General features: G+C 40.6%; 1 protein-coding gene across 2 annotated transcripts; it reads left to right on the top strand.

Annotated features, from left to right (window-relative positions):
* Nucleotides 1-3,067: 3,067 nt before the first annotated feature.
* Nucleotides 3,068-27,047, top strand: UBE2D3 (ubiquitin conjugating enzyme E2 D3). Of its 2 annotated transcripts, XM_061585526.1 has the most exons (8): nt 3,068-3,575; nt 20,799-20,862; nt 20,981-21,012; nt 21,769-21,846; nt 22,579-22,684; nt 23,988-24,081; nt 24,513-24,562; nt 25,731-27,047. In XM_061585526.1, exons 1-7 carry the CDS (start codon nt 3,552-3,554, stop codon nt 24,559-24,561), a joined length of 447 nt encoding a protein of 148 aa, XP_061441510.1. In that variant the 5' UTR covers nt 3,068-3,551; the 3' UTR covers nt 24,562; nt 25,731-27,047. The 2 variants fall into 2 exon arrangements, with proteins under 2 accessions (XP_061441510.1, XP_061441511.1); XM_061585527.1 differs by lacking the exon at nt 24,513-24,562 and having other exon boundaries at nt 3,075-3,575.

Below are 27,047 nucleotides of genomic sequence, written 5' to 3' on the forward strand. Positions count from 1 at the left end.
TCCATTGCCACACCTGTAAATGTAAAGAAGTAGAACTGTGTGTCCTCAGCATATTGCTGACAACATACTCCAAAATTCCAGATGACCCAACAGTTTAATGTAGATATTAAACATGGGGGACAGAATCAAGCCCTTAGGATCCCCACATTGAAGGTCCCAGTGGGTAGAACAGCATTCCTCAAGCATCACCCTCTGAAAATGACCATCCAAGTAGGACTTGAACCACTGCAAAGTACTGCCCATCCCATACTCAAACAGCCACTCCAGAAGAATACCATGGTCGATGAACATTTTGTTCAAACGTATGCATTTCTCCACAGGACTGAGCTTGGAGGAAACCAGTTTTGCATGTTTGCAGCAGATGCTAAAAATGCACCCTGCTGACTGATATGTGTCATTTTCACCAAATTACATACTCCACAAAATACATTTCTACCAAGTAAGCCATAGTTAAATGTGATCTGAAATTAACAGTAAAGTGTATCATCTACACATGCATCTTAGAAATGAGACAGAAGTGTTCATCTAATTTCATGATTAGCCTCTTTAAATGAGACATTGACTGCAAACCATAAACCACTTAAGTCTGAATATCTGCTTTGGAATCTATTATGTCCCACTAATTACAATCTGGACAAATCTGTTTGTTTTAACCATTCCTATTGAGAGTGGGAAACAATGGCCTTTTAAAAAAAAAAATTAAAATCAGAAAATGGAAATGATATGTAATACACCACTATGGATCATGTTTAGGGTTGCCATATTCCAGTCCCACAAATCCAGACAGGCTAATTTGCATATTATTTGCATATTAATATTTAGACTGTCCAGTTGTTTTGTTTTTGTTCCTAGAAATTACCACCAAAAACTGGGGAAAGATGTGATTAATCTTTTTTTTAAAAGCAACATTTTCACCCTTAAATGCCTAAACTCTAGTTTCCAACACTATGGAATATTTATTGATTAAGAAGATTTATATCCTGCCCTTCTGCTGTTAAAAACAGCTCAGCACAGCTTACAAATATAATAAAAACAATAAAAATACACAATCAATATAAAAACATAATAAAAACACAAAATAGCAACAAACATAAAGTATGTCAGGGCAGCAGTATGGTTAACCTTTGCTGGTCATTGACCGAAATAAGCTTATTTACATTTTCTAGTATAGTTAACCATTACATATATTTCAGAGATGTGGTGGGTGGAGAAAAACAAGCCAAAATGTTAGGAAAAGGAGTCTTTCACACCACATGCTCAGTTCTAAATACTGTTGCAGCAGAAAGTTTTACAAGTTCCTCCAGTATTCCACTGGTGCAGGCACTCACTTATAAAAGCAGAGCGTTGCTTAACTCAAAATTTCTTCTCCCTTTGATCAACCATCTCTACACAGGTTCCATCTCCATACTCAAAATGAAACTGGGCCTGGAAGTGTACAACAACCCCACACATACCTTGCTAATTAGATTACCAATGCCAGGATGTCTGTCTTACCAACTACTCTCCTGCTCCCCCCCCCACAGGAGGTGGAACCTGTGTAGATGTGGTTGATCAAAGGGAGAAGAAATTTTGAGTTAAGTAAAGCTCTGCTTTTATAAAACCTAAGAAACATACAGATATTTTGAATATCTGAGAGCCTGCACCAGTGGAATACTGGAGGAACTTGTAAAACTTGCTGCAACAGTATTTAGAACTGAGCATGTGGCATGAAAGACTCCTTTTCCTGCCCTGACTTACTTTATGTTTGTTGCTATTTTGTGTTTTTATTATGTTTTTGTATTGATTGTAAATTTTTATTGTTTTTATTATATTTGTAAGCTGTCCTGAGCTCTGTTTTTAACAGCAGAAGGGCAGGATATAAATCCTCTTAATCAATCAATTAACATTTCATAGTGTTGGAAACTAGAGTCTAGGCATTTAAGGCTGAAAATGTTAAGTTTTTTTTTAAAAAGATTTCTCACATCTTTCCCCAGTTTTTGGTGGTAATTTCTAGGCACAAAAACAAAACAACTGGACAATCCAAATATTAATATGCAAATATTTGCATAATATGCAAATTAGTCTACCCGGATTTGTGGAACTGAAATATGGCAACCCTAACCCAGAGCCACCCAGCCCCTAGGCACCCTAAGTCTGGTACAGGAGGAGGTCCGTGGGGGGGTGACACCAACCCTAGTGACGCCACTGTGAGTCAGTGACCTCCAAGAGCATCTGACATGAACCCGGCCAATAGCTTGCGTGAATGCAAGGCTTGTAATCTGAGTACACTTACAAAGTCTCGGTCTCAATGGGACAAAGGACTGAGTCTCAGTGGGATCTACCCCTAAGAAAAAGTGTTCAAGGTCGCGTTGAAAGGCTGACCCTCATATTGCCCAAACAAAATGACGGGGGGGGGAGAGACGAGGAAAATAAGGCAAGCTGTCCTTCTACTGCCCCCCCCCGCAGTGCGGAGGGATACGGGGGCATCTTTCTTGATAAATAGATCCGGTCGCGACAGCCATTAAGCGAATGCGCGATCCCGAAAGTGGGAGGGGCGCGCAGAGAAGCTGGTGTTGGCACGCGTCGTATCCGGGACTCGAACGGCAGCAGAGCCCAAGCTGTACCGTCAGTGCCCATCGGAATTCTTAAAAGAGGAAGGGGGGAAACTAATAAACAAACAAGGGCTTTCCTCTGACTGGAAAAGGAAGAGAGGGAGTCGAGAACACGCACGCGCACCTCGGGATAAAAACTGAGCGCGAGTTTTTTCCGGACATGCGCGCCCACATCTCGATCTCGCGAGAGATTGACTCGCGGCGTTTCGTTTTTGCCCTTCTCGCTTAATTGTGAAGGGGGGAGGAGGGAACGAAGAAATAAATACTAGGAAATGCGCGTGCGCCGATCCGACGGCTCTCATACTCTCTCTTCCCTTCCCCCACCTCTCATTTTCTTTCCCCAAATGCGCGCGCGACCTCTCTCCCTACGGCGGCAGTTAAGCGTTGCGGGTCTCATCCAATCGGGAGTGCTCTGGGGGGCGTGGCCTCACGCGGCTCTTCGTCCTGAGCCCGCCTTCGCCCCCAGGAGGGAGGGCGGTGGCGGACGAGGGGGAGGCGGGGCCTATATTTAGTCCCGCCTCTTTCTTTGGCCTCGCCATCGGCGGTGGCGGCGGCTATGCCTGAGCTTAACTGCTGTCTTCCTCCCACTTTCATCTCGGCTAGGTCGCTGTAGCACCCTCGTTTGTTTTACCGGGGAAGCCGGGCTGGAGGCACCCGGTGAGGAAGCTGCAGGAGCGAGAAGAGCAGGCGGCGCCGGTGACGTTGCGGCTGGTGTTCGGTGCGGGCGGGCGCCCCTGGCTGTTTCCGGAGGAAGGAGAAACGCAGGCAACGAGTGAGCGAGTGGCTCCATCCTCCACCCGCAGGGAGGGAGTGCGGCAGCGGCGGCGCAGACAGGCCCGGCGACGACGAGGAGGACGCGGCGGCGGCGGTGAAGGAGGAGCAGCTATAGCAACCCCCGGCCGCGGCGGCCACCATCACCACCTACCACCACAGCGACACTCGCCCCTCGCAGGATAAAGGATGGCGCTGAAACGCATCAACAAGGTGAGCGAGGGGAGTTGAGGCGGTTCTCCCTTGGCCGGCCTCGCGAAACTCCTGATGTGGGAATGGGCCCGGGAGCGAAGGAGGAGAAACGGGGCCCCGTGGTGGTGCTGGTTCGAAGACTAGGAAGGGGGGATAGGCTGACGTTTAGATGGTAAAGTGAGGACCCCCCCCGTCGTAGCGAAATAGGCGCCCAGCTTCCCTTTCTCTCCTTCCCCAGGTTCTTAGTCGGGCCCTGTTCAGTAGACGCTGCCCCTGCTCTGCCTTAGGCCTTGGGGGTGGATTGCGGTGTCCCACAAGGGGCTCGACCGTATTCCTAGTCTTATATGTCAGCTGGGCTCCTCATGAGTAGGAAGAGGATCGCTCTGCCTGGAGACTCGGAACCCCAGGTATTGTTGTCATTACAAAGCCTGCTGTGACCGTGATTTACCAACCTGGCTTCAAATTGAGCTGGTGGTAGAGAGAAGAAGGGACAGAAAATTATCCTTACAGCCCCCTCCCCCCCGTGTGTGTCTATATAATATGTGCACCATCCGCCTCGCCGTCAGTCAGTTTCTCTGTACTGGACGGGAACTTCTTTCCCGCATTGTAAGATGGCGGCGGGTTTGCCTGGTTCAGGCGCTTCCCTGGGATCTCTTTCTCTCTCTCGCCAGCTTTCGGCAATAACATGACTGACACACGCACGTCCACATTCTTGGCCACTGCAGCTGCTGATCGCTCGTGTCTTGTTCAGGATCCCCGTCTCCCTGCCCCCCCTTTGTTAACTGCGGAATATACGGCTTTTGCCTCCGGTCTTGACAAGGGGCGGAAGTATGTGGCGGCGGCGGCTGTGTGATGCACCGAGAATTTCGTTCTTGCACAATCTAGAAGGAGGGTGGAGTAACTAGCTAATTTGAAACGAGTGTCGTGCTGGAGGAAGTCGGCCCCTATTCCGAGTGGAAGGTTTGCCTGTGGTGGCACAGGGTGCGGTTTAGGTAACGTCGTCACCCGCCTAGTTTCACTGATGACGTTTTCGTAAACCAATGGGTCAGTGGTGAAGGAAGTAGTATGAACTTCTTGGATCTTGGAAACGTGACAAGACGCCTGCTTCAGATTTTTAGCTGTTAAAAGTTTAGACCCTCCTGTTTATTAACAAGATACTGAAATTCACAGGTGAAGCATTTAAATTCATAGCAAAACACATTTTTGCCACAATTATATTTGCTGAGGTTCTAATGTGGATGCTAAGCAAAATATAGCCCTTATCTTGCTCTCTGTACCACTGGTGTGTTTAGACAGAATTAGTATTAAATCAAATCTTAATAATAGCTTCTGGTAAGCTTGCTCTCAAACTTGTTTCCCCTGCAGTAGAGAATAACAACTCTTAAGGGAGTTGCCCAGCTTTAATTAGTTTTGTCAACAACATATAGAAGCAAAATGTTTAGCAAGCTGACTCTCAAGTGCTTTGCTTATTAGTAATGTGTGTGTAAATGTCTTAGAATTCAAAGAATTAGGTAATAAATAGGGTCACTAAAATCTTTGACAAAGTGGATACTGATCCTCCTGGTATTTCTTTTAGTCTTCTGGAGATATTTCATTGTCATTGAGTGGCAGCTTAGCTTTTGAAGTTTGGATACTGTGGATAAGAATGTGCTCTCAAGAGTCAGTCTGTGCTTTAGAGTTGGCATACAGAATTGGGACACTGAATACTTCATCAACTCTGGTAACTTAATTTTTACCCAGTGTTGACTTACCTATGCACTGTTTTAGAACTTACAGTCAGTTGTGAGAACTGATGGACCTCTTCTACCAAGTTTGTCCAGGGTGTGATAGAATAATGTGCATTTTGATTAGTTGACACAACAATGTAGTTATCAAGTCATGTAACTAGATGAAGTTTCTTGGGGAAGAATGAAGTCTAAAATTTACAGTAGCTCAACATAAATCTTGTAGCTAAAGTAAGAAATCAAAATGTGAAGTTAAAGGAGGCCCTAAACTAGGTAGTGATCGCTGTGAACTAATAGATCTGTTCCAGTTTCAAGTAGTGGATTAGCATATCATACTCAATTTGTAATTATATCTAAAGGCCCCTTACAGTCCTTTTGCAATTTTCCTAAACAATTTTGGTGTATCTCAAACATAATACAATGAAAGACTTGTGGGTCAACTTCCATGTTTGGCTAAAGACCTTTGAATTCACTGTTTTCAATAGCTGACTTTCATTTAATTGGCTTACCTTTATCTTCAACTGCAAAATCATAGGCCAAGATATTAATTCACTGCTAGCTGTTTCTTTATTAAATTTAGGGAAACCTAGAGATAACCTACAAATTGATAGGCTAAGGGTTTATAAAACTGCTACTTAATGTAAAATACAGACTCGTCTTCAGCATCTATCAACTTTTCTTAAAAGAATTCTTAAGATTACTGATTTTGTTCCTTCCTTTAATGGAATTAGAAATATTGAATTTTCAGTGTAGAAGGAGGTTCTCTGGTCATGATGTACATACATTTGGTAGCTTGCTTATGTCTGCCTTAACCCAATTTGAGAAGTGACCTAAGTTAGTCACTTTTATGAGACATCCTTTAAGTACTAGATATTTTCCTTGTGTGTATTGACCCCTCTACCCCAAAATCTTAAAACATAGATATAGAAGAAAATAGTGCTTGAGAGTTCAACTATTCAGAGGTCTCTTGTGTAATTTGAATAATATCCAACCTAATTAAGATGTCAAACCAGGGAGTGAGGAGCCTGTTGCTCTCTAGGTTTTATTGGACTCTAAACCCAATAAACGCTTACCATTAGCCATGACGAATGGGACTGATAGGTTTAGGTGTCTAAGATCAGGTGAGCCACAAGTTCCCCACCCTTGTGTTAAATTTTCATAATTGCTTGAATCTTAAATAGCCAAGCGACCACTGTGCCTCCCTGGCTCAGTTATCATTTACATCACTAAAACCTACTTGAAAATTTATTATGTTTTCTGCCACCCTTTTTCTGAGGAGCTCAAGATAGTGTACATGGTTCTGCCCCGATCCCCCCCAATCCTCACAACAACCCTTTGAAGCTGAGAGGGAGTGTCTGCCCAAGGTCACCCAATGAGCTTTATGGATGAGTGGAACCTGGGGATCCCCAGTTCTACACCAGTATTCTAACCATTACACAGCACTTGGCCAGTTCTGTTTGTTCTTGATAAAATAATTAAATATCACTTTCCTTAACTAATATTTGTATATTTTCCATTTTCCTCTTGTATTTGGGTCTGTTCTCTTGAATTTTGTATTCTGAAATGTTTAATGTAGCCATTGCAGATCTTTTACACTGAAATGTGAAAATCATTCGTGCCTTTATCCCCTGAATGACCTCCGCAGAGCTGCTTTTTCTAGATCTTGTATTTGAAACACTTAAAATGTATATCAAGAAATACCACTGAGATTTCAGTAACTTCTTTTTTGTGTTTAAAACATCCCAAGGTTTAGAATCTTTAGAAGCTTGAGATATTCAACTTTGTTGAACAAGATGGTGTAGAATTTCTTTGACTTGTTCTTTTGTCATATGATAGTCTATCACTTACCCTTTCGGAACTGCATATGTGAAGGATGGCCAATGTGGTGCCCTCCAGAAGTTGTGGAACTACAACTCCCATCCCCAGCTAGTATGGTCAGTGGCCAGGCATGATTGGAGGTGTAGTCCAACAACATTGGGAGGTACCATGTTTGCTGTTTCTGGCATTTTTTTAGTCCGTATTAAAGTGTCATGAATTTATCATTCCTCCATCTTTTTTTCTCAGTGGAATTGAAAAGAAACAGGTGGCAATTACTAGGGTGAATGTTGTTCTTTTAAAGGGCACTATTAGTCATTTGAGGCTATCTGAGTTTTTACTTTCTAGTGAATAGTGTTATACTCTGTGTCTGCTTAAATGGCAATCGACATGCCACTATTGACCTTGCACTCCATTTCCATTATTTATCTTCACTTCTCCTGCATACCACTCTACCACCTCCTTTCCTGTCAACATTGTGTGATGTGCTTAGTTTATTTTCTATTTTCCTTTGTCTTCAGGTACATCCATCCAAAAAAGTTATTAAATCAATTTTTGGGCTGTTTTAACAATTTTTTTAACGCCCTCTTCTATCTCACGTGACACTAATCTCCAGTGATGCAAGTCTTTGGGTTCATCTACACAACTGGTACAAAATTCCTGACACTAGATCAAAGCAGGTTTTAGTTAGTTATTGCATGTTTAAATGCTTGCCCTACATCAAAATCACCCTGCTGATGGTATTGAGGTGAAAGTATTTTCTCTGAGTGCTTTTCTGTTTAGAGATTCCCTTGTGAATGCTGCCTAATAAAACATGCAGTCCTTCACCTGCATTGTGGGATGCCACAACCTTATGTGAATGTATTCTTGTGTTCATATCTTTACTTTCCCATGCACCTCTCTGAAACACAGCTAATATTTCATATCTGAAATGCTGAAATGCCTGCAAAACTAACTCACAACCTCTGAGTATGGTCTTATTGCAGTATTTTTGCTGCCTTGGTCATACCTTTTTGGCATGGGTGGGGATGGGAAGCCAATTGCCTTGGGCCTCTCACATGGAGTGAGCCACAGAAACATTGATAGGCATTGCTGTGATGTCGCCAGTTTTCAGTTTAACTACTAACTTGAGCTCTACAAAATCTAATGGGAAGAATCATCAAGCAAACACTATAGGGTTGTAATGTTTGTTTGCCATGAATTAACTTAAATTAAACATTCTTTAGAAACACATCATTTGATGGGTGACTCGCCAACTAGACTTAATGCATTAGAAGTGGAAGAGGTTATCTCGCATATTAGACCGTTTGCACATCATGCTAAACCATAGTTAAGATAAAGTACAGTTTAATCTGAACACACAGTATGCTGTGTATATGTTGCCGTGTGCTTGCTGCACTACTGGGAAACAAGCCAGAGTCTGTCTGTCTTGTGATGTCTAAACCTGGGCCTGTGGTTTGTTTCTCCAGATGTATTGCTTACTGTTTTGTTTGGAGAGAAACAGCATGAGCCTAGGTTCAGAAGGCAAGATAAGCCAGACACTGGCTTATTTGTAGTTGGTGGCACAGAAGCTGGAACAGAGTGAGAACTTTTCAGCAGTGTGGACGAGCATGCTATGTGTGTTTAACTATGGTTTAATGTGACATATGAACCAGGCCACTGTAAACAAAAATAGCAACTCTTCCTCTCTGTTCTTGTTTTTGCTGGGAAAAGTCAACTGGCCAGGCCTGATCTGAAGGAGGTTCTTCCAAATCAACTTTGGTATCCATTTCTTCTGACTCTGATTCTGCTTGGGTTCTTGGCCAGCAGCAGCTGCCTCTTGCCTGTAATGTTAACTTAAGAGTGTCTGAAGACAAACAACTGAGCAGGTCTATTCCTCAGTCTGCATCCAGTCTAGGATGCAGAACAGTAACAGAGATAAGAGCTTGGATTAGTCTTCCTGAATAAGCCTCATATTGTGGCAGTTGTTCTTGCATTGGACTTGCCCTTTATAGACACTTATTTTCAGATACTGTCACCTTAGTGAGTCCAGTGTCTTTACAACACTCTGAAAATGGAGCTATCAAAAGAAAACAAAAGACATCAAGGAGAAACAATGAAGAAACACCCCAAACCTACACAGTTTTTTCCAATTTCTCGTCTCAATAAATATACCCATTGGGTGTCTCCTTGGGTCCCACAAACAGAAGGGCTGAAGGAGTACTACTATATTTGAAAAGTGAATCTAATTTTTGTCTTTTTTCTGTTTTAGAGATAAATTGTAACATAACTCTTTGTAACATAACTAGTATCAAGTGTAGATTTTTGAAAGGATTTTATACATATATAGTTTTTTTCAGTAGAGAGAGAAAGGACTCAGTGAGAATGAAGAGGGACCATAAAGGAATGTTCAGCCCCCTGGCTCCTCAGGAGTCTAAAAATGGGCCTGGTCTTGATTATGTGATATATTATAGTCTAAACCTGTGCACAACTCTGATTGGAGTGTTGGGCTGCACACTAACAGTCCTTTTATTTCTCTTGCTTAGCTTAATATGCTTTGTAGATCCATAGATTATAACTAACCCTTGTAAAATATTCTCATGGGGTGGGGGGAATACTCACCACTCAGCTGTACGAACATAGGAAAGCTGCCTTATGTAGAGTCAAACTATTGATCCATCTAGCTCAATATTGTCCTGCAGTGACTCTCTAGGGCAGTCTTTCCCAATGTAGTGTTCTCCAGATGTTCCCCATCAGCTGTAGCCAGCATGGCCTATAGTCAGGGATGATGGTAGCTGAAGTACAGAACATCAGGAGGGCACCAGATTGTGTAGGTCTGCTATAGGGTTTCATACAGGAGTATATCCAGACCTACTTGGAGATGCTAGTGGATGGAGTCTGGGACTTGTATCCTGTATGCAAAGCACTTGCTCTACCACTGAATATGCCAAGCTGCAAGTTTATAATAGCTTGACAAAATGTTAGAATAGTAGAACCCTGAAATAAGCATGCTTATATAATAATCTCAGGCATGTATTGAGGGATGTAAACAAGTATTTTAAAAATGTTTATATAATTACTCGGCCTTTCAGCTCAGTCAACAAGTTGCTAGCCCGTAACTTGACAATCTGCTTGAGTGTGCACATTAAAAAAAAATTCTAAAGGCTTCTCTGTCCAGTTGCATCTGTCTTATTGATGGCAACTACATCTAATGTTTTCTAGATAGTTATGTGTTAACAGGTTCATACTTCTTAAAATCAAAGCTTTCCCCAATATTTTCTTCACTGGAGGTTAAACTATTATAACCTGGAAAGGGGTCTACAAATTTTGGCTGAGTTGACTACCAGGACCTTGACCTTTATATGAAGCGGCTGGTCGTTTGTCTACCACCAGAGCTGTTTGGGAAGAGAAATGGATCTTAGTATGCTTATCTTCTGAGGTGCATAGAGTGCTTCAAAGTAGAGCATGACATGTATTAGCCTCTAGTTCAGCCCAATTTGGGAGGATGGATGTGATAGTCATAGTCCCTAGAGCAATAATAAAAACTGCAAACAAATTTGTGGACACTTGACCGTAGATCATGGGACAGTTTAGTTCTCGTAGTGAAAATTTTCAGTTTCAATGAAATGATGCAGAATCTAAAATGGTGGTTATATCTACCACACCAGCTGCAAATTGTATTTTAACTAATGCAAGATTAATAATTGTATGCAGTGCTTGGGTCAGAGGGATTGCATACATCAATAACAAATTGCAAACTGAGCATCATATGTAGAATGATGTGTTCCTGATCTAGATTGCTGAACAAGGAAATGTGATTTGAACACTTTAAGCTGCTTTTGAGCATGGATTCCAATGTCAGATAATGATATAGGTTTAATAGAAATGGACAACCTTCAAGTCGATTCCAACTTATGGCAACCCTACGAATAGGGTTTTCATGGTAAGCGGTATTCAGAGGGGGTTTACCATTGCCTCCCTCCGAGGCTGAGCGGCAGTGACTGGCCCAAGGTCACCCAGTGAGCTTTATGGCTGTGTGGAGATTCGAACCCTGGTCTCCCAGGTCATAGTCCAACAGCTTAACCACTACACCACACTGGCTCTCTGTACCTAGGCCTTAAAGTTTTTGCTTTCTCATGTAACTTTTTTCAGGGGCATCAACCATGCTTCAAAAGGACTTTCAGTAGTATGACTTCAACAGAACCCATTAAACCTTGTTTTACAGATGGGCAACTTTCTTTGTTAATTGGAAAAACTTAATTCTTGCATTGTTTCCTCGAAGTTCCTTTTAGCTAAGCTGTCTAGAAGAAATTAATTCCTTGTTTTTTTAAGTGGGTAAAATACTCTCGTGAAAGTTCTCAGGTTGAGGCCAGAAACAAATGTTTCAAAAATATTCAACTTGTTATCCCCTCCTAAAATTACTCTGCTCCACTCCCAAATTTCAGCTCCAAATCTTCTATTTTATAAGTAGGTGTGCCGAGAACCCTTTGTACAGATCATGCACATCTGCTTCATGGAATGATGTGTGGACTGGGCCCCCAACACTGGCATTAGAAAAGGAATAGAACAGGATCCCTCTTACAATACATTGGAAACATAAGACCAAGCAGTCATTCACCCTGGAGTGGTGAAGGTACAGTAATCCTTCACAAACCCAGGGTGGATAAATGAGTCCTTTGCAATGGGACATTAAAGCCACCCAGGTCATTGCCATCTTCAAGGTTCTGTTCCTCCTTGGAGTGGCATGTTCCACTGTGAGGGACCTGCCCTATAATTTGAGAATGACAGAATTGGGGTGAGTAAACTAATCCTGAGTCATCAATTGTGACTTAAGGTAATTGAGTGAGTAAAACCTTTGATAGAGCAGTCTTGTAGCCTCCAGTGAGACTAGCTAATAGCATCTAATAGTGTTAAGATCAGCAGTAGGGGCCCTCTTGGTAGTTCTGGTGCCCTCAAACGTTCTGTGCGTGTGGCCCAGGAGAGGGTATTTTCTGTGGCAGATTCTAGGTTGTGGAATTAACTCCACACATAGGTGCATCTGGCACATTTGTTATGTAGCTTCTGACATTTGTTGAAGCACACGTCTTTACCCTGCCCTTTGACACGTGTTATGTATTTCAGGACCTACCGAATTTGTGTGGCTGTAATTTCTTTTAAACTGTTGTCTGTATTGAATTTTAAATTGCTGCAGTCTTCCCTGAGAACTTATGGTGAAGGGTGGGTAAGAAATTGAATTAATAATTCATACTGTTAGTCTTGTATATCAACTGGTTATGCATTTATACTTTACCAGTTACTGACTTATTACTAATAAGTTCTAAAAACACACTAGCTGATTTTGCAATAAAGCTGTAATTACTAAATTGCTCTTTAATCAATAACATTTAACCAATGCCACCTAGCGAGTTTCCAGGCAGTCATCTAGAGTGTCTAAAACGGTACAACTTTTAAACAAAAATGGTATTAATCAGTGGTCATAAAACCAAATTTAAAACCTTCTGCTTACTTGTTCTGCAGGAGTTCAGTTTTAAATAACAAACCTCCCTTTCCGTTGCAAGGGTGCAATCCAAGCAAATTAAACTCTGGCCAATGTGTTCTATAGTGGATCAGTACCGTGTCTTCACAAGATGTTTCTCTCTTTTTTTTTACCTTAAAGCACTATGTCTGTTGCAAGGAGAACACAAAGAATTCATGCCGTCCTGGTGTATATGTGTGGGTGAATGTAGTGCATGCTCCATAGCACTAAAAAAACCCTCAGAGGTAGAATGCATACATAAATTGGACCTGGGACCTTCCTAGTATTGTCAGTTAAAAGGATTTCTGATAGCAGGACTGGAAATGCCACTGCTACAGTATGGTACAGACCTAGATGGCTTGGTTCTATATAAGACAGTTTTGTATGCATTCTCCTGCACTTGCCCATTGTTAATTGCTACTTGGAGGCTTAGCTAATGTGGACGCATCCCAAGTCTAGTTTTTCCTGCTCCTAATTTGCTTTTGCAATGCAAGCAGCAGTAATTGGTTTAGCTGCTACTTGTTTCTTTCCATCTAGGCATAGCAAGACCACCCTTTTCCCTCTCTTCCTCTGTCACTTGAGCAAAGTGATCTTGGGAAACAGCTAAACATAGCATTCAGAAGCTCACTGCATGCGTAAACCATGCACCTAAGTTGTGAGTTCTCTTAATGGGATGGTGTCATGTAGAGGTAATTACAGCCGATATTATCTTAGCTTGTAATTATTCTTAGAAGAGAGAACTGCTGATATCCAAAGTTCTGCTATCATTGCTGTTGTAAAGATTGGACTATATGCTACAGAAGCTGCCAACTGTAAAATGTAAAGACAACTTAGCTGTACCATTTTTTGTACTGTAGAAAACTAGGTAGGAGGATTGAATTACCTACCATGGTGTGGGTCAGAAGATGGAGTAAGTTTAGAAGAGGATCCCAAGTTTTGCAAAACAGTGCCTACAGGTTTTCAGAAAGCAAACCCTAATGTTTTTACAGTGAAACTGAGAACTTTTGAGAGTGACTGCATGTCAGACTAGTCAGTGTCAGACTAGTTCAAAATTTGTCTTGTACCTTCCCGCCCCACCCATGCAATTACATGCTTTCTTGCATAAAAAAGTGTTCAGAAGGGAAAGTGATCCACAGAAGTGTGGATAGGATTTAATGAAAGCTATATGGAAGGAGCATAGAATTTTTTGAGACATGGTTCAAAGGCTTCTGCCAGGGCTAATATTCTGGGTCAAAGAGTTTATTAAAAAATCTCAGGACTGTGATACTTGTGGGCTGATTCTAACAGGGCAGCCTGTACAAATTAATACAAGTGTCTAGGGCAGATGTAGTAGCAGTAGGACACCTGCCCTTATTTCTCTTGCTCCATGTTATTGGAGGCAGAATTGACTCAGTTGTTCACGAGCTAGAGTGGAAGCAAGGATTCTTAACTTCTGTCAAAATAGTGTATCTCCTGAGCTGCACTTCTTCAGACAGCTTTTGATACTGAATGCTACTGCTTCTACTGAATAACAAAGTGAGCCCCTACAAAATGATCTGCCAAACAACCATGTGAAATATATATGGTTACATTCAGTGTAGTGCTAAGTAGATTGTTCCATCAGCACAAGCATTTCTGCTTGCCTGACAGAATGTGCTACCCTCTCCTATCCTCACGTACTATTCTGAGGGTTCACCTGACCCTCCAGAGCAGATGGGGGTGGTGGAGAAAGGGGAGTTATTGTTGCTCTAGCAGTAATCCTTCCACTGGCTTCTGCTGGTGCAGTGCGCTACAGTGCAATCTTTTACATGCCTACTCAGAATTAAGCCCCACTGAGTAAAAGGGAACTTACTTCTAGTTAAGTGTGTAGTGCATTGCAGCCTTAGTTGAATACAGCCCTAAAACCTGGAAACAAACTATTTTGTGCACCATAAAATTCATACTATTAATGCAGTAGTGTAACTGCTTAGGGGCTGGTCACCCTCAACTTCACTTGCCCACATCAGTCCATCACCACCTTGTTGCTTTCACTTTAACCCATGTGTACATGCACACCTGTGGCTAGGTGGGAAGATGACTATCCCATGTGCTTCTCTAAGGACAGCAGTGGGGATAAGGCTGTACAATGGAGGATGTACACAACAGGTATGCCCGTTCTCTTGAAGTTCTAAGTTAGGCAATTGCTAAATTAAAGGCTGACTTCAAAAACTTGATTTTTGTTCTTAACATTGTGGTTCTCTTATGCTTCGACTCTTCACTTAATGGGGTATATGTCATTGAATAATTGGTTATTATGAAGGTATCTAGAAATGGGTTAACCAGTCTGGGTCAGGAACACCACTTCTGGTTTCTAAACATTCAAGTTGCCTTCTTCTAAACCAAAAAGTACAGGGTAATGATATGCAAAGATAATGAGCTCTCTTCAAAGCATATCTAATGCAAACCTATATGTCAGTTAGGACTGCCCCCAGTGTATGAAATCAATGGGAATTACCGTAGTGCAACCCATTTTGGCTCTTATTGGTGAAGAGCTTTAGAGAGTAAGTTTGGCAGCACTAGTTGTATAGGAGGCATATGACTTCAGTTGATGGGTTGGGCAGATGTTGAAGTTTTTCCAGCATAAACAAATTGCCCAGTAAATGGCAATCTTTAGGAAACAAATACCATATCTAGGATACAAGTAATTGTGCCCAGAGGTGCCTGGGGGGGGGGGCGCTGTTTTTAAAAAGTAAGAATGCAAAGGCAGTTTGATAGGTGAAGGCATATTGTTCACTGTGTTAGGGTGGTTTTTTTTGTTCTTGGATTGTGTTTTGTACTGTGTGATTTTGTGTAAGCTGCCTTGTATACTTTATTGAAACATGTGGTATTTCACTAATAATATTGATACTGAGTCCTTTCCATTAAAAAAAGGTATTTTAATATTCCATGTCAGGATCATAACAGCCCCCTCAAAGTGGTTCACAGTAAAAATAACCATAACAGATTAAAAAATAAAATGCAGCATTCAGTCTCATAAAAACTTGTTCCAAAACCAGTAAAATGACAGGAATGTTTAAAAATTCAGATTAAGACCATGGACCAGAATTGTTAATCAGTTCAAGGCCAATGCAAGCAGTCAGGCTTTAGAACCTGTTTAAAAATGGCCAGTGTGGAGTCAGATGCATTTCTGGTAGTAGAGAGTTCTCTACCACCTCCTGCTGGAGGAATGGAAGGCACAGTGACTTTTGATAATCTCACTGCAACACCCCCTACCTTCCCCTCCAAAGCCACCTCCCATGCTATTCCAGAGGATCACCTCAACCTCAGGAGTAGCTTTTCCAGGGTTCGGAGGAATTGGGGAAAAAGTCTTCTTCCTCCAGCAGGAGTATCCCATGACTGGAGTTCCACTCTCAGGAACTCAAGTTTGAACCCATAGAAATGGTTTGTGCTGGTTTATACATCATGTAGCATATAAACTATTGTCTTCTGAACATCATGTCCTTTTTAATGCTGAATAAGTCTTGGTCCTTGCTTGTTACTAGAGGCATATGCTAGAAGCTTAGAAATTTGCCTGGGATTACTTTTAATTTTGTGCTTTGAAACTAACAGGCACCCTCACATTTAATGTCTGGCTGTTTACTGGTTGTTATAGTGCAATTAAAGTTATAATTGAGATGACAAAAACCAATTCTTCATTGGAGGGTATCTATCTAGTTCAGCCTTGGCCAAGATGAGTATATAAATCTCTTCTGTGATAAAGTGTGTTTTTCTTTGAAGCTTTTACAAAAGTTGTATTTTCTGTCTTAGATGCATGTGATTAACATATTACAAATGTCCTTTTCTTGTGCTCTTCTGAATTAGAATTACCTGGGTTCCTTTCTGTCTGGTTTTGGCACATTCTTGGTTGCCCTAATGGACAACTTACGCTGGGATAATGAGTCAGAGCAAAACCCTGCTGATTCTCTTGGACTACATGGTGGCCTCATACCATCAACCTATCCAGAAGGATACCTGTTATCTTGGTTGAGAGACACCATGTTGTGACAGTTCCATTCCTAACTGGAGGACTTAATTTCAGGATGTGGTGGTTGGGGGTACTGCTAACTATAGCTTTAATAGGTTCCATCCTGTGTCCTCCCCCCCCCAGCATTCATTATAAAAATGAAACTGCTGTAGATAAAAATGAAACTGCTGTAAAATAGAGCTGTAAAGCTCTATTTTACTTGGCTAATTCAGGTGAGGCAGTGGGTTGAATCCAGTGCTTGGTTTCGGTGATGGATGAGGGCCATACAGAACTCTGTCCTGGCAATATGGTGGTGCTGTTGATAGGAGCACAGTTCTGGATACAGTTTTATTTTCTCTAAAGGAGAAAGTCTGCAATTCAGGGTTGTTAATTATTCCACCTTTTATCACTGGAGGCCTTTGCTGCCTTTGTGATTTGTAGCATGGATCACCAACTTAGCTGGGGCACCAACTAACTCCTTCTGGACATTGTTGGTGTAGCCTTTGTTATCCATGCTCTTATAGTCTCCAGATTAGGCCTGCTTGCTACCACATGTTCCTGCCTGTGTATTGAGCTCTGTGATATAAAGTCCTTTTGAAGTGAGGCAAGAAGTGATTGGGGACAGGAACGTTTTGGTTGTGGTGCCACCCTTTGGAGCACTTTCTCCAGAGACTTGCCTAGTCTGTCATCCTGTTACCAGGCAAGTGTAATCTGCCTCTTTTGTTGTAAGCCACTCTGAAGGCCTTGCTGAAGGGCAAGATTAAGGCAGTATCCAAACTGAGGCCTGGATTGCATTTCACACTAAGGCAAGCCATGGTTTAGCGTGAACACATAGGCTTGTAGTTTAGCTCTCCCAGATAAACCACATGCTCTAAACCATAAGAGAAACCTTGGTTAAAGTTCATATCAGGTCTGTGGAGTCGGAGCCGTGGAGTTGGAGTCAGGAGCAATTTTGGGTGGAGTCGGAGTTGGTAGGGATTGGGCTCGTGGGAGTTGGAGTTCAAAAAAGTAACTTTTCTGAGCTCTGATTCATGTGGTGGTGATGAAATGCCTTGTGCTACCATTTTACTACAGTAAATTTGTTATTACTAGTTAATATACATTTGCCATTTATGAAGGAGTCGGAGTCGGACAGTAGAAAAATAGAGGAGTCGGAGTCGAAGGTCTGGCGTACCGACTCCACAGCCCTGGTTCATATTACTCTGGAGAGAGCTACACCATGACCCTGGGTTCTGACAACATTTTAAGGCAAACTATGGCTTAGCGCTGCATGGTGCAGCAAGAAAATGACCGGGGAGGGGTGAAACGGCCCCAGTGTCTGAGTGTTGACACTTTTCCTTGTTGACTCTATGACATGGTTTGGCTCAGTGTGAGCTGTGAATGGGACTATTGTGGCAGCGGAAGCTCACACAGTGGATCTTTCCTCACTTCCCTCCATCCCCAAAAACCCTCCTAAGCCTCTCCAGAAGATTGGTGGAGACCTAACAAACATTGTGAGCCATGTTGTGTGTGGGTGCAATGGGAAGGGGTAGTTGTCAGAAATGGCAGAAAAAAAAACAATCCTTTTGGAGGGGACTGTAGGAGGGGAAGGAATAGGTTTGTTGTACCCAAGCTACCTTCTGCTTGCACAACATTGGAGGTGACCCATAAATGTGTGGGTAGCTAGGCTAAGATGGAGTACTGGGATCATAATGTTGTAAAAGACTTGTCAAATCTGCTGTTTAGTATTATGAATTAACAGAATATTGCTTCATTTATGTGGATTCTTTTATCTGCAACAAGGATAACATGGTTGGTTCTTAGTGAAGATTTTATCTATAGTAAGACTTAAATTCTGCTGTATGCCATTTCTCTGGGTGGTTATGCTACACTACCTTTCAAGAAGAAAACTAAGTTATATTGCATGTCATGGTATAGCTCCATAAAATGCTTTGATGCAATTATAATGCGGAAATATAGTGAACACTCAAGAATTGTAGCTATACACACACAAAAAGGGAATTACTTGCAAGTGGTAGGTTAACTTGCTAATGTGAATGGAAGTACTTAAGCCAGGAGTAGCTTCCGAAAGTTCATGTTGCAAGCCTCTGTGGCTTGCTTGTTCTTTGCAAACCCTACTCTGTTCTTTCTGTTCAGTCATGAATCAACACTGGAAAGGCTTCCAAATGAAAGCTCACCTCCTCCTGTATAGATTTGATGAATGCACAGGGTAAAAGGGAAACATTGCTAGGTGACAGGAGGTTGTGATAATATTACTGAAGCTCTTGACTGAGCATATCACACTCTTAACTGATGAGGGTTGGTAATAGTGCCTACCTGCAACCTAACAGTACTTCTTTCTTTTCACACTGTATATCCAGTGCAGCTACATTTGAACATATTTTTATTGTTTGGTTGTATGAAAGTACCCTGACAAGCTTTCCATAGCAAGGAACAGGATGGATAAAAATCAGTTTTTTTTAAAAAAAAGTGATTTTAAAAAATCAAGATTTTTTTTAAAAAAAATTAATAAAATAGTAAACTTCTCTCTCATTCAATTCTATCTTATTACAAACATGCTAAACCTACACTTGGAGCCATTTTTTTAAAAAAATAAGACTCACACTTTGGGTTATCTACCAATCAAACATGGGCATTCATTTCAGTTTTTCATCTCACGAAAACAGCTCTGCCCAGCCTAACTACAATTCTTGCTTCTCAGAAGTCCAGGACTTTCAGTTTCTGTTTCTCTGACTAAAGTTACATGTGCAAAGACACAGGCTGGATGGGAATGGGATTGTTCTGAGTTTATGTGGTGGTGGAGCTGGGCCAGGGTGGCAAAGGAATTAGGACAGAGACAATATAGGAAAGGCTAGTTGGAGGCAGAGTAGAAAGGAAGAGTGGAGAGGACTGGAAAGAACAAAGGGAAGACATTATAGTACAGACACATCTTCAGGTTCCTATATTCCCCCACATTTTTGCTGCAGAAGAATTGTCATGGCTTTTGGGTGCAAGAGAGACCCTGTCTAGGAATATTTTGAAGAACTTCCTTCCCTGGACAAAAAAGGAAAATGTGCAAATTGTAAGCAGTGCAAGGAGGAGATGCAGGACTTAGTTGCAAGAATGATGAAACACAGCGAAACCTGCTTATTAGGAGAAAATTATGTGGTTGATGTGGATATATTTGGACAATGTGGATCAATTGGCTATTAAATGGAATAATTTGCTTTGTAATGTACAGTAGGGCCCCGCTTTATGGCGCTTTGCTAATGCAGCGGTCTCAATTAGACGCAATTAGACTAAAGCCCCACTCATACGGCACTACTTCCGCTTTTACGGCAGTTTTCGGGCATTGCGTGCCATTCTATTCAATGAGTTCCGCTTTTCAGCTGTTTCTGCTTTTCAGCGGGGGTCCGGAACGTAACCCACCATATGAATGGGACCCTACTGTATTATGGGAATACATCATTTGTCAAGACTATGACTTTTAGTATTGGTGTTATTCAACAAGCTGTTTGCTATGTTGGATGATAATAGGAAAAAAATAAGCCCCTTATGGCTTGTTTAATCAGTTAACAGAATCTTTCTGTACCATAAGCTTGGGTTATAGATTCTAAATCCAGTTGACACCCAGTGGCATTTTCTTATTTTATATTGCATAATGTGTCCCTTATTTTGGAACATCATGGCAGACCATAATTGTGATGCCACAAGTCTATTCCCTGTTTTACTTCAACATAACTTAGCTTCCCTAGGGAACTCCATTCTATGCTTATTTTCTCAAAAAACAAGCATCTGCAGATTGACACAGGTGGTAATACGTACTATTTCCTAAATTAATTAAAATCAAGGTATCAAAGCACTTAAACAAAGTGTAACCTCCTTGTAAAATGCTATACTGAGTTGTAAATTAACATGTTTTAGTAGTCAGTTTTGCATCATTGTTTAAGAAATATGTGAAGAACTATAAGTGACAAATTTGATTTAAATCAAGGGTTTCTCTTGGTGATTTAAAAAACAATCCACCCTGGAGGAATTAGCTTTTGTTTTGCTCCCCTTGACTCATGAGTACCAAACAATTTAGCTGCAAATGTTAACAAACTCTGAACCCTCCATTAATTCTGCAAGAGAACATTTTTTTACACACAAACAAGAGTACAATCACTTTGTATGGAATTAAATTTGAAATGGGTATGATACAAAATCATTGAGTCTTCAGCAAGGGACAGAAATGAACACTCACATATGATGTGCTCTATTTCTTGTTGTAGGAACTTAGTGACTTGGCTCGTGACCCACCAGCTCAGTGTTCTGCAGGCCCTGTTGGAGATGACAGTAAGTAACTCACAACTAAGTTTGGAATTACTAAACCAGTGTGAGTTGTTTTATGTCTATCTGGTTTTCTTCCTAGAAAAACACTGATTTGTTTTTCTTTTTTCCTTCCTCTTCCCAGTGTTTCATTGGCAAGCCACAATTATGGGCCCTGTAAGTACCACAACTTTATGGATGATAATTCTGCATTGAAGTGTTCAAAATTCTTCTAGAAGGCCACTCTTTATCTCTGTTTTGAAGATGTTGCGAGTAGGAAGGTTATAGTGTGAAACCTGGGTTACAGTATATTCAGTACATGGGCCAGTTAATTTATTTAGGCAAAGCTGTTCTTTTCTGTTACTCTTCTTGGGGACTAAGAAGACCACCAGTATTATGAGCTTCTTTTTTTGAGTGTTCGTCTGTCTATCCTGAAAGTAGAGAATCTTCATAGACCTCTCCTTTAAATGGCATCCAGTAGACATTAAAACACTTAAACCACATAATAAACTATCAGATAAAACAGGACCATCAGCACGATTGAAAATGCCTCAAACTTAAAGTATGAGAATAAAAAGGGTTTCACTTAGTACTCAAAATAAAGCAGTGTTGAAGCCTGGCAAGCATTCATAAGGAAGATGTTCCATAAAAGTGCTGCAACCCAAAAGCCTGTCTTTCTAGTTAGTTGTCAATAGACATGTAAAAATACAGTTGGAAGTTTCCAGATCTGCCTGTTGTTGCGATCTGCAGTTCTCTGCTAAGCTTGTGAAACTGAGCTCAGTGGTACAAATTAGGCATCTTGTTGCGGATCACTTTCCTTTTAGTTAGCTAATACTTTGTTTCTGAGCATAAGTTAATGTTAATATGCTTACATATTCTGTTCAAGGGGTCCTGCCAAAATTCCTAACTTGACTCTGAATTTCGTTCTGACAGAATGACAGTCCATATCAAGGTGGTGTTTTCTTCTTGACAATTCACTTTCCTACAGACTACCCTTTCAAACCACCCAAGGTAATTATAATTTTGGAAGAAGCTTCTGCTTCTAAAATATTGAACCCCTCTGGGCACATGAATGATAGGACACTATCTAGGAAACAAGTATTCTTTTGTTGTTTTTGCTAAATTTATATGCTTGCCTTTAAGAGGCAAGCAGGAACAGATTTTGGGGTTGTGCAGGGAGCTGTAGTGGGGAGGGGAAGATGAAGTCCTGTTATAAGTTCATTTTGCAATGTTTCAATGCAGAAAAAAATTGCCCCAGATATAAAAAACTGGAAAATGTCTTAATGAGTTCAGGTTGTGCTTTTGAGTGAAAATTGCAAAAATAGCTGTTCTTACCATACTGTGACATTCATTCACAGTGCTTCCTAAGAAGCTGATAAGATAAAACATAAAATATAGATGTAACTGACTAGAGTATTTTAAGCATGAAGATATGCAATGACATTTTTTCTCTAGTTTGCTGTAAATGTTCTTCCCTTTTGTGCATAAACTCTGAATATTTGCAATAGGTGAGTGAGTGTGCTCGTGCACATACACACCTCACACAATTGAACTTCGGCATTTACATCTAAAAACACTGAAGTTCAGATCACAGGTCAAGAAGGCTTAACATATGAGCAATCCCACCCCTGCCAATTTCAGTAGGTAGTGTTGTGTGTACTCCAGACTTCTTGACAACCAGCACCTTTAACTAGATCAAAAGGACATGTGTGCTAACTGCAGGCTGATATACATTTCTTTTAGGTTGCATTTACAACAAGAATTTATCATCCAAATATTAACAGTAATGGCAGCATTTGTCTCGACATTCTAAGGTCACAATGGTCTCCTGCTTTAACTATTTCTAAAGGTAAGGGAAGTATTTTGGCAAAAAATACTATAACTGATTTCATAAAATGCCTTACATTTTTTATCTCCCATTGTGTGGAGAGGCACAACTGAACATATCTTTGTGTGATATTTTGAGTGTTGGTTTGACTTCATCATTCTTGTCATGACTATTGAAACTGATTTAGAACTGGCAAAAGAAAAAGTCTAGCTTATATCATACATCAACTTTCTAGCATATTAAACTGTAACATCTTAATGTAGTGGTGCAAAAGTTGAAGGATGCTTGTGTGTATTTAAAGACACAGTATTCAGCCAATTGCTAGTGCAAGTGTGTATGTCACCTTGTACAGACAAGGGAGACTTTCAAGAACGCCATCAAAGAGTGCTTTGGCTAAAGGAGCACCTACATAGAGAATTATGATTTTGGGTAAGAGAAATAATCCTTATATCTGAACTTGGATTAATATATGCCATGTGTTTGTCTTTATAAAGGGAATGTAGGCAATATGGCTGTTAAAAACCTAGAAAAGAGTTTCATACAACTTAAAATCTAGGATGGTTGTGCTTTATAATTATCAGCAAAAGAAAGACTATTGCTTTCAAATGAGCATTTAGTTAGCATAGCAAGTAGGGGTGCCAACAGGATCTTCTGGACCCAGTACATTATATCTGAGTTGGTCCTGCCCCACTTTCAAAAGAGTGCACATATTTACAAAAAAAATTGCAGGAGCTTTGTGTCACATAGAAATTTGTATTGGCTCTTGCGGATGGGATGGAGGGCCTAAAAATAAATTGGCCAGTCCAAAATGAACCAGGCACTCCTTCTGTATCTAAAGAGAAATCTAGGGACACACACTAGGAAGATCCAAAAAAGTGGGAAAATTAATGAGGAAGTTCCTCCTCTGTCTGGAAAAGGGACTTTCTGGTCTATTTTAAAGTAGTTTTTGGGTTGCTCCTGAGCTTGTATGATTACATTTCTCTACAGTGCTCATCAGTCAAGGCTCTGGTTTCACTCATTGGTTAAAAACTTTGAAAGGCAGGATCAGATCTGTATCTCAGTTACCTCAAATGTTGCCTGCTCATTTGCTTAACTTTTATTCTACAAAGGGCTAGAGACTTCTTAAAAAATGACCTCCTGGCTGTGGGCCTGGCACAATAATAATCCCTCTCAGCTGCCCTGATTACAATGAACCTTTATGTAATGAAGTATATGAAGATGATCCTATATACACATGCAATGGTAGATAATTAACTTGGCTTTTGATGAAGTATTTCATAATCCTTTTTAGATTTTCACCATAAATACTACTTTTTTGTTGCAGTTCTCTTATCCATTTGTTCACTGCTATGTGACCCAAATCCAGATGATCCCCTAGTGCCAGAGATTGCACGTATCTATAAAACAGACAGAGACAAGTAAGTACAGCTCGCTTGGGAAGATTGACTTAGTGGAGAGATGTGGTTAGAAAATGGTTGAGTTACTGAATAGGAGACTGACCTGGGTAAAATGTTCAGGTGGTTTCAAATACAGAAGGCTTTAGGAGAGTGCTAGAATGGAAGTTAGAAAGGGAAATAAATACTTATTCCCCTTGTTAGATTGTTATGGAACAGTTTAAAAACATCATGCAGGTTTTGAGTTTGGGAGGTGGGAAGTGCAAGTTATTTGCTACTCTTGTGACTCTTTAAATATTGTCTTCTTTTTGGGATTTAACTATGGTTGCATCAAAACTTCCCATTAGTTTTAGAATTGCTTTCTGCTTCAAGTTTGCAATTAGATGTTGCCCAGGTAGACCTAAGGGAGATCTTATTTGGCTTGTCTTTGTTACTAAATATACTTATCCAATTAGGTACAATAGGTTAGCAAGAGAGTGGACAGAGAAATACGCTATGCTGTAGGGTAAGACTATCTGCACTTCATGGTGCATTAATGATGTTGGGACTTCAGCACTTGGGTGCAGCATGTTTAAGGCACTGGTTTTAACTAACAAATAAGATTGTACCAGGTACTGAAATACAAAGTTTAACTGCTTGATCTGTATTCAGTGTGAGAGACTTATTTCTGCATGGCTAAACAAGTAGAGCCAAATAAGAGAAGGTTTTCTAGATTTGTCTTCATTCTGGAACTGTCTATTTATGTGGTAGGTATTTTTGGCACTACTTCCAAGATGGCTTTGGTCATTAATATAAATTGTTAAGCAAGTGAAATTCAAACTTCATGAAGTACAAAAACCTACTAGGCATGTATAAGACAACACTAACATAATAACTGAGCATGCAAATATAGCACTGGTTCAACCTCAATAGAGTGTTGCAGTTCTCAGTATCCCTGCTTTTTGAGAGGGAGGCTGGCTAAAGGACTTCATGATGTGTTTGTGCTGTCTGCAAAAGTTTGGATTTTTGCTTTACTTGCCATAACATGACTGAACATCTACCTGTACTTGCACATTAAGATTTGATTTTCTAATATGCAGAACTATGTTTTACATGTGGGATAAAAATTGGCACGCGTACTTGGCCCACAGTCTTCTACAAACTTAGGTCAGTGATCAAGAACACCATCAAAAGTAGTGCTATGTCTGGATGGAGATATATTAAGTCAGTCAGTCTGGTGTTAATACAAGCTTTACTTCCCAGTCTGTGGTATTTGGAGCGCTTTGTTTGGGGTGGTTAACGAACATAGAAGCATAGGGACATTGATAATGTTGAGAAATCTAATTTCTCTCATTTCCATTTCTGGATAAAGTTGGCTGTTTTGTTTGGAGATAAAAGCTCAAGAAATTCTAGACAAAGCTAACAGAAACTGCTCTATTTTATCAAATATCAAGTAGATTCTTTATATCAAGCCAGCATCCACTATATTTTGAGTTTTCTGCCTGTTGGATTTGAACGTGGCTTCCAGTTCAAAAGCTTATCTTTCTAGGTTTCGTAGGAATATACCTGTTCCTTTGCAAAAGATAGCACAAATTAGCATGTTTGTGGGAAGTTGAAAGTGAGTTTAACGTGTGGATTTTTAAAAAACCAATCGTAATTTGGCTGATTTTGCTTAACATGTTTTCCTCTTACAGATACAACAGAATATCTCGGGAATGGACTCAGAAGTATGCCATGTGATGCTACCTTAAGTCAGAATAACCTGCATTATAGCTGGAATAAACTTTAAATTACTGTTCCTTTTTGATTTTCTTATCCGGCTGCTCCCCTATCAGACCTCATCTTTTTTTTATTTACCTCTATCCATTCATGCACATGCTCATCTGAGAAGACTTTAGCTCTTCCAGCTTTGGACAATAACTGCTTTTTAGAATCTGTAAAGTAGTTATACAAGAACAATTGCCCAAGATTCAGAATTCTTTAAATGGAGCATGTGTGTTGTGGCCAATGTCTTCATTCTAACTTGGTTATGAGATTGAAATTATTCCTCACTGCTCTAACAGTTCTACTGAAGATATCACCCAAAGGGAGGGAGATGGATGTTCAGATTGCTCACATCACAGGAAATAACATTGCTGTAGCTTCATCCATCTTGTTTTAAAACCTTCCAGTGTTAGAGACTGAGGTTTCATGACATACTTGTGCTCATAACTGGTATGGCTGGAGAATTGGTACAGAACCTGTAGCATCAGCAGAACAGAACACGTGATGTATCTTATGCATGTCAATAAAGGAATGACCAGTTCTTGTTCTACAGAGAATGGAAATTGGAAGTCCAACATCTCTTGTATTCCAAAATAGGGTCTCAGAACATTTTTGTAACTCTCATTTAAATTTTGTTAGGATGCTTGGAGCTATTAGTTAATCTATCTTCCGCAACAGTTTAATATAGCACTGAATAAATGATGCAAGTTGTCAATGGATGAGTGATCAACTAATAGCTCTCCTAGTAATTGATTTTATTTTCTTCAATAAAGTTACATAAACCAATGAGTTAGCTGCCTGGATTAATCAATATGGGAAACAAAATCTTTTGTAAAAGCAAAGGTGGTTTTTGTATATACTTTTTTGGGATTTGCCTCATTGTTTGACATCAAACAATGATGTGAAGTTAGTAGAGTGAACCTTTTTGCCATGTTCAGTTATAATACTTGGTCTGTTTTCAGGTTGACACATTGATCAGCCCTGGAGTATGCAGAACTAATAAGCTAATCTAGTAGTGTAGACATTAGTGTGCTACACAAGGTACTGGGAGCCAAGAGTTCAAATATGGACTTGGGGCCCAGCTGATGTATGTACTGGTGTATTGTGGAGACATGTCCAGATGCACCCAGCTTGTTGACTGAGAAGCTTTTCTTCACCTTGTACACACGACAGCTGAAAGATCTTTATGTGGGAGTAATGAGGCAAAAATTGCAAAATAAAGTACTGTTTCGATGTGGGAATTGTCA

The sequence above is a fragment of the Rhineura floridana genome, chromosome 9 (assembly GCF_030035675.1).
Source record: "Rhineura floridana isolate rRhiFlo1 chromosome 9, rRhiFlo1.hap2, whole genome shotgun sequence".
Lineage (NCBI taxonomy): Eukaryota > Metazoa > Chordata > Lepidosauria > Squamata > Rhineuridae > Rhineura > Rhineura floridana.

Bases quoted from the DNA above. Each gene is read 5' to 3' on its own strand.
- UBE2D3 (XM_061585526.1), top strand. From the start codon at position 3,552: ATGGCGCTGAAACGCATCAACAAG. The intron at 20,863-20,980 runs GTAAGTAACTCA...TCCTCTTCCCAG, and splicing joins AGGCCCTGTTGGAGATGACA to TGTTTCATTGGCAAGCCACA. The intron at 21,013-21,768 runs GTAAGTACCACA...TCGTTCTGACAG, and splicing joins AAGCCACAATTATGGGCCCT to AATGACAGTCCATATCAAGG.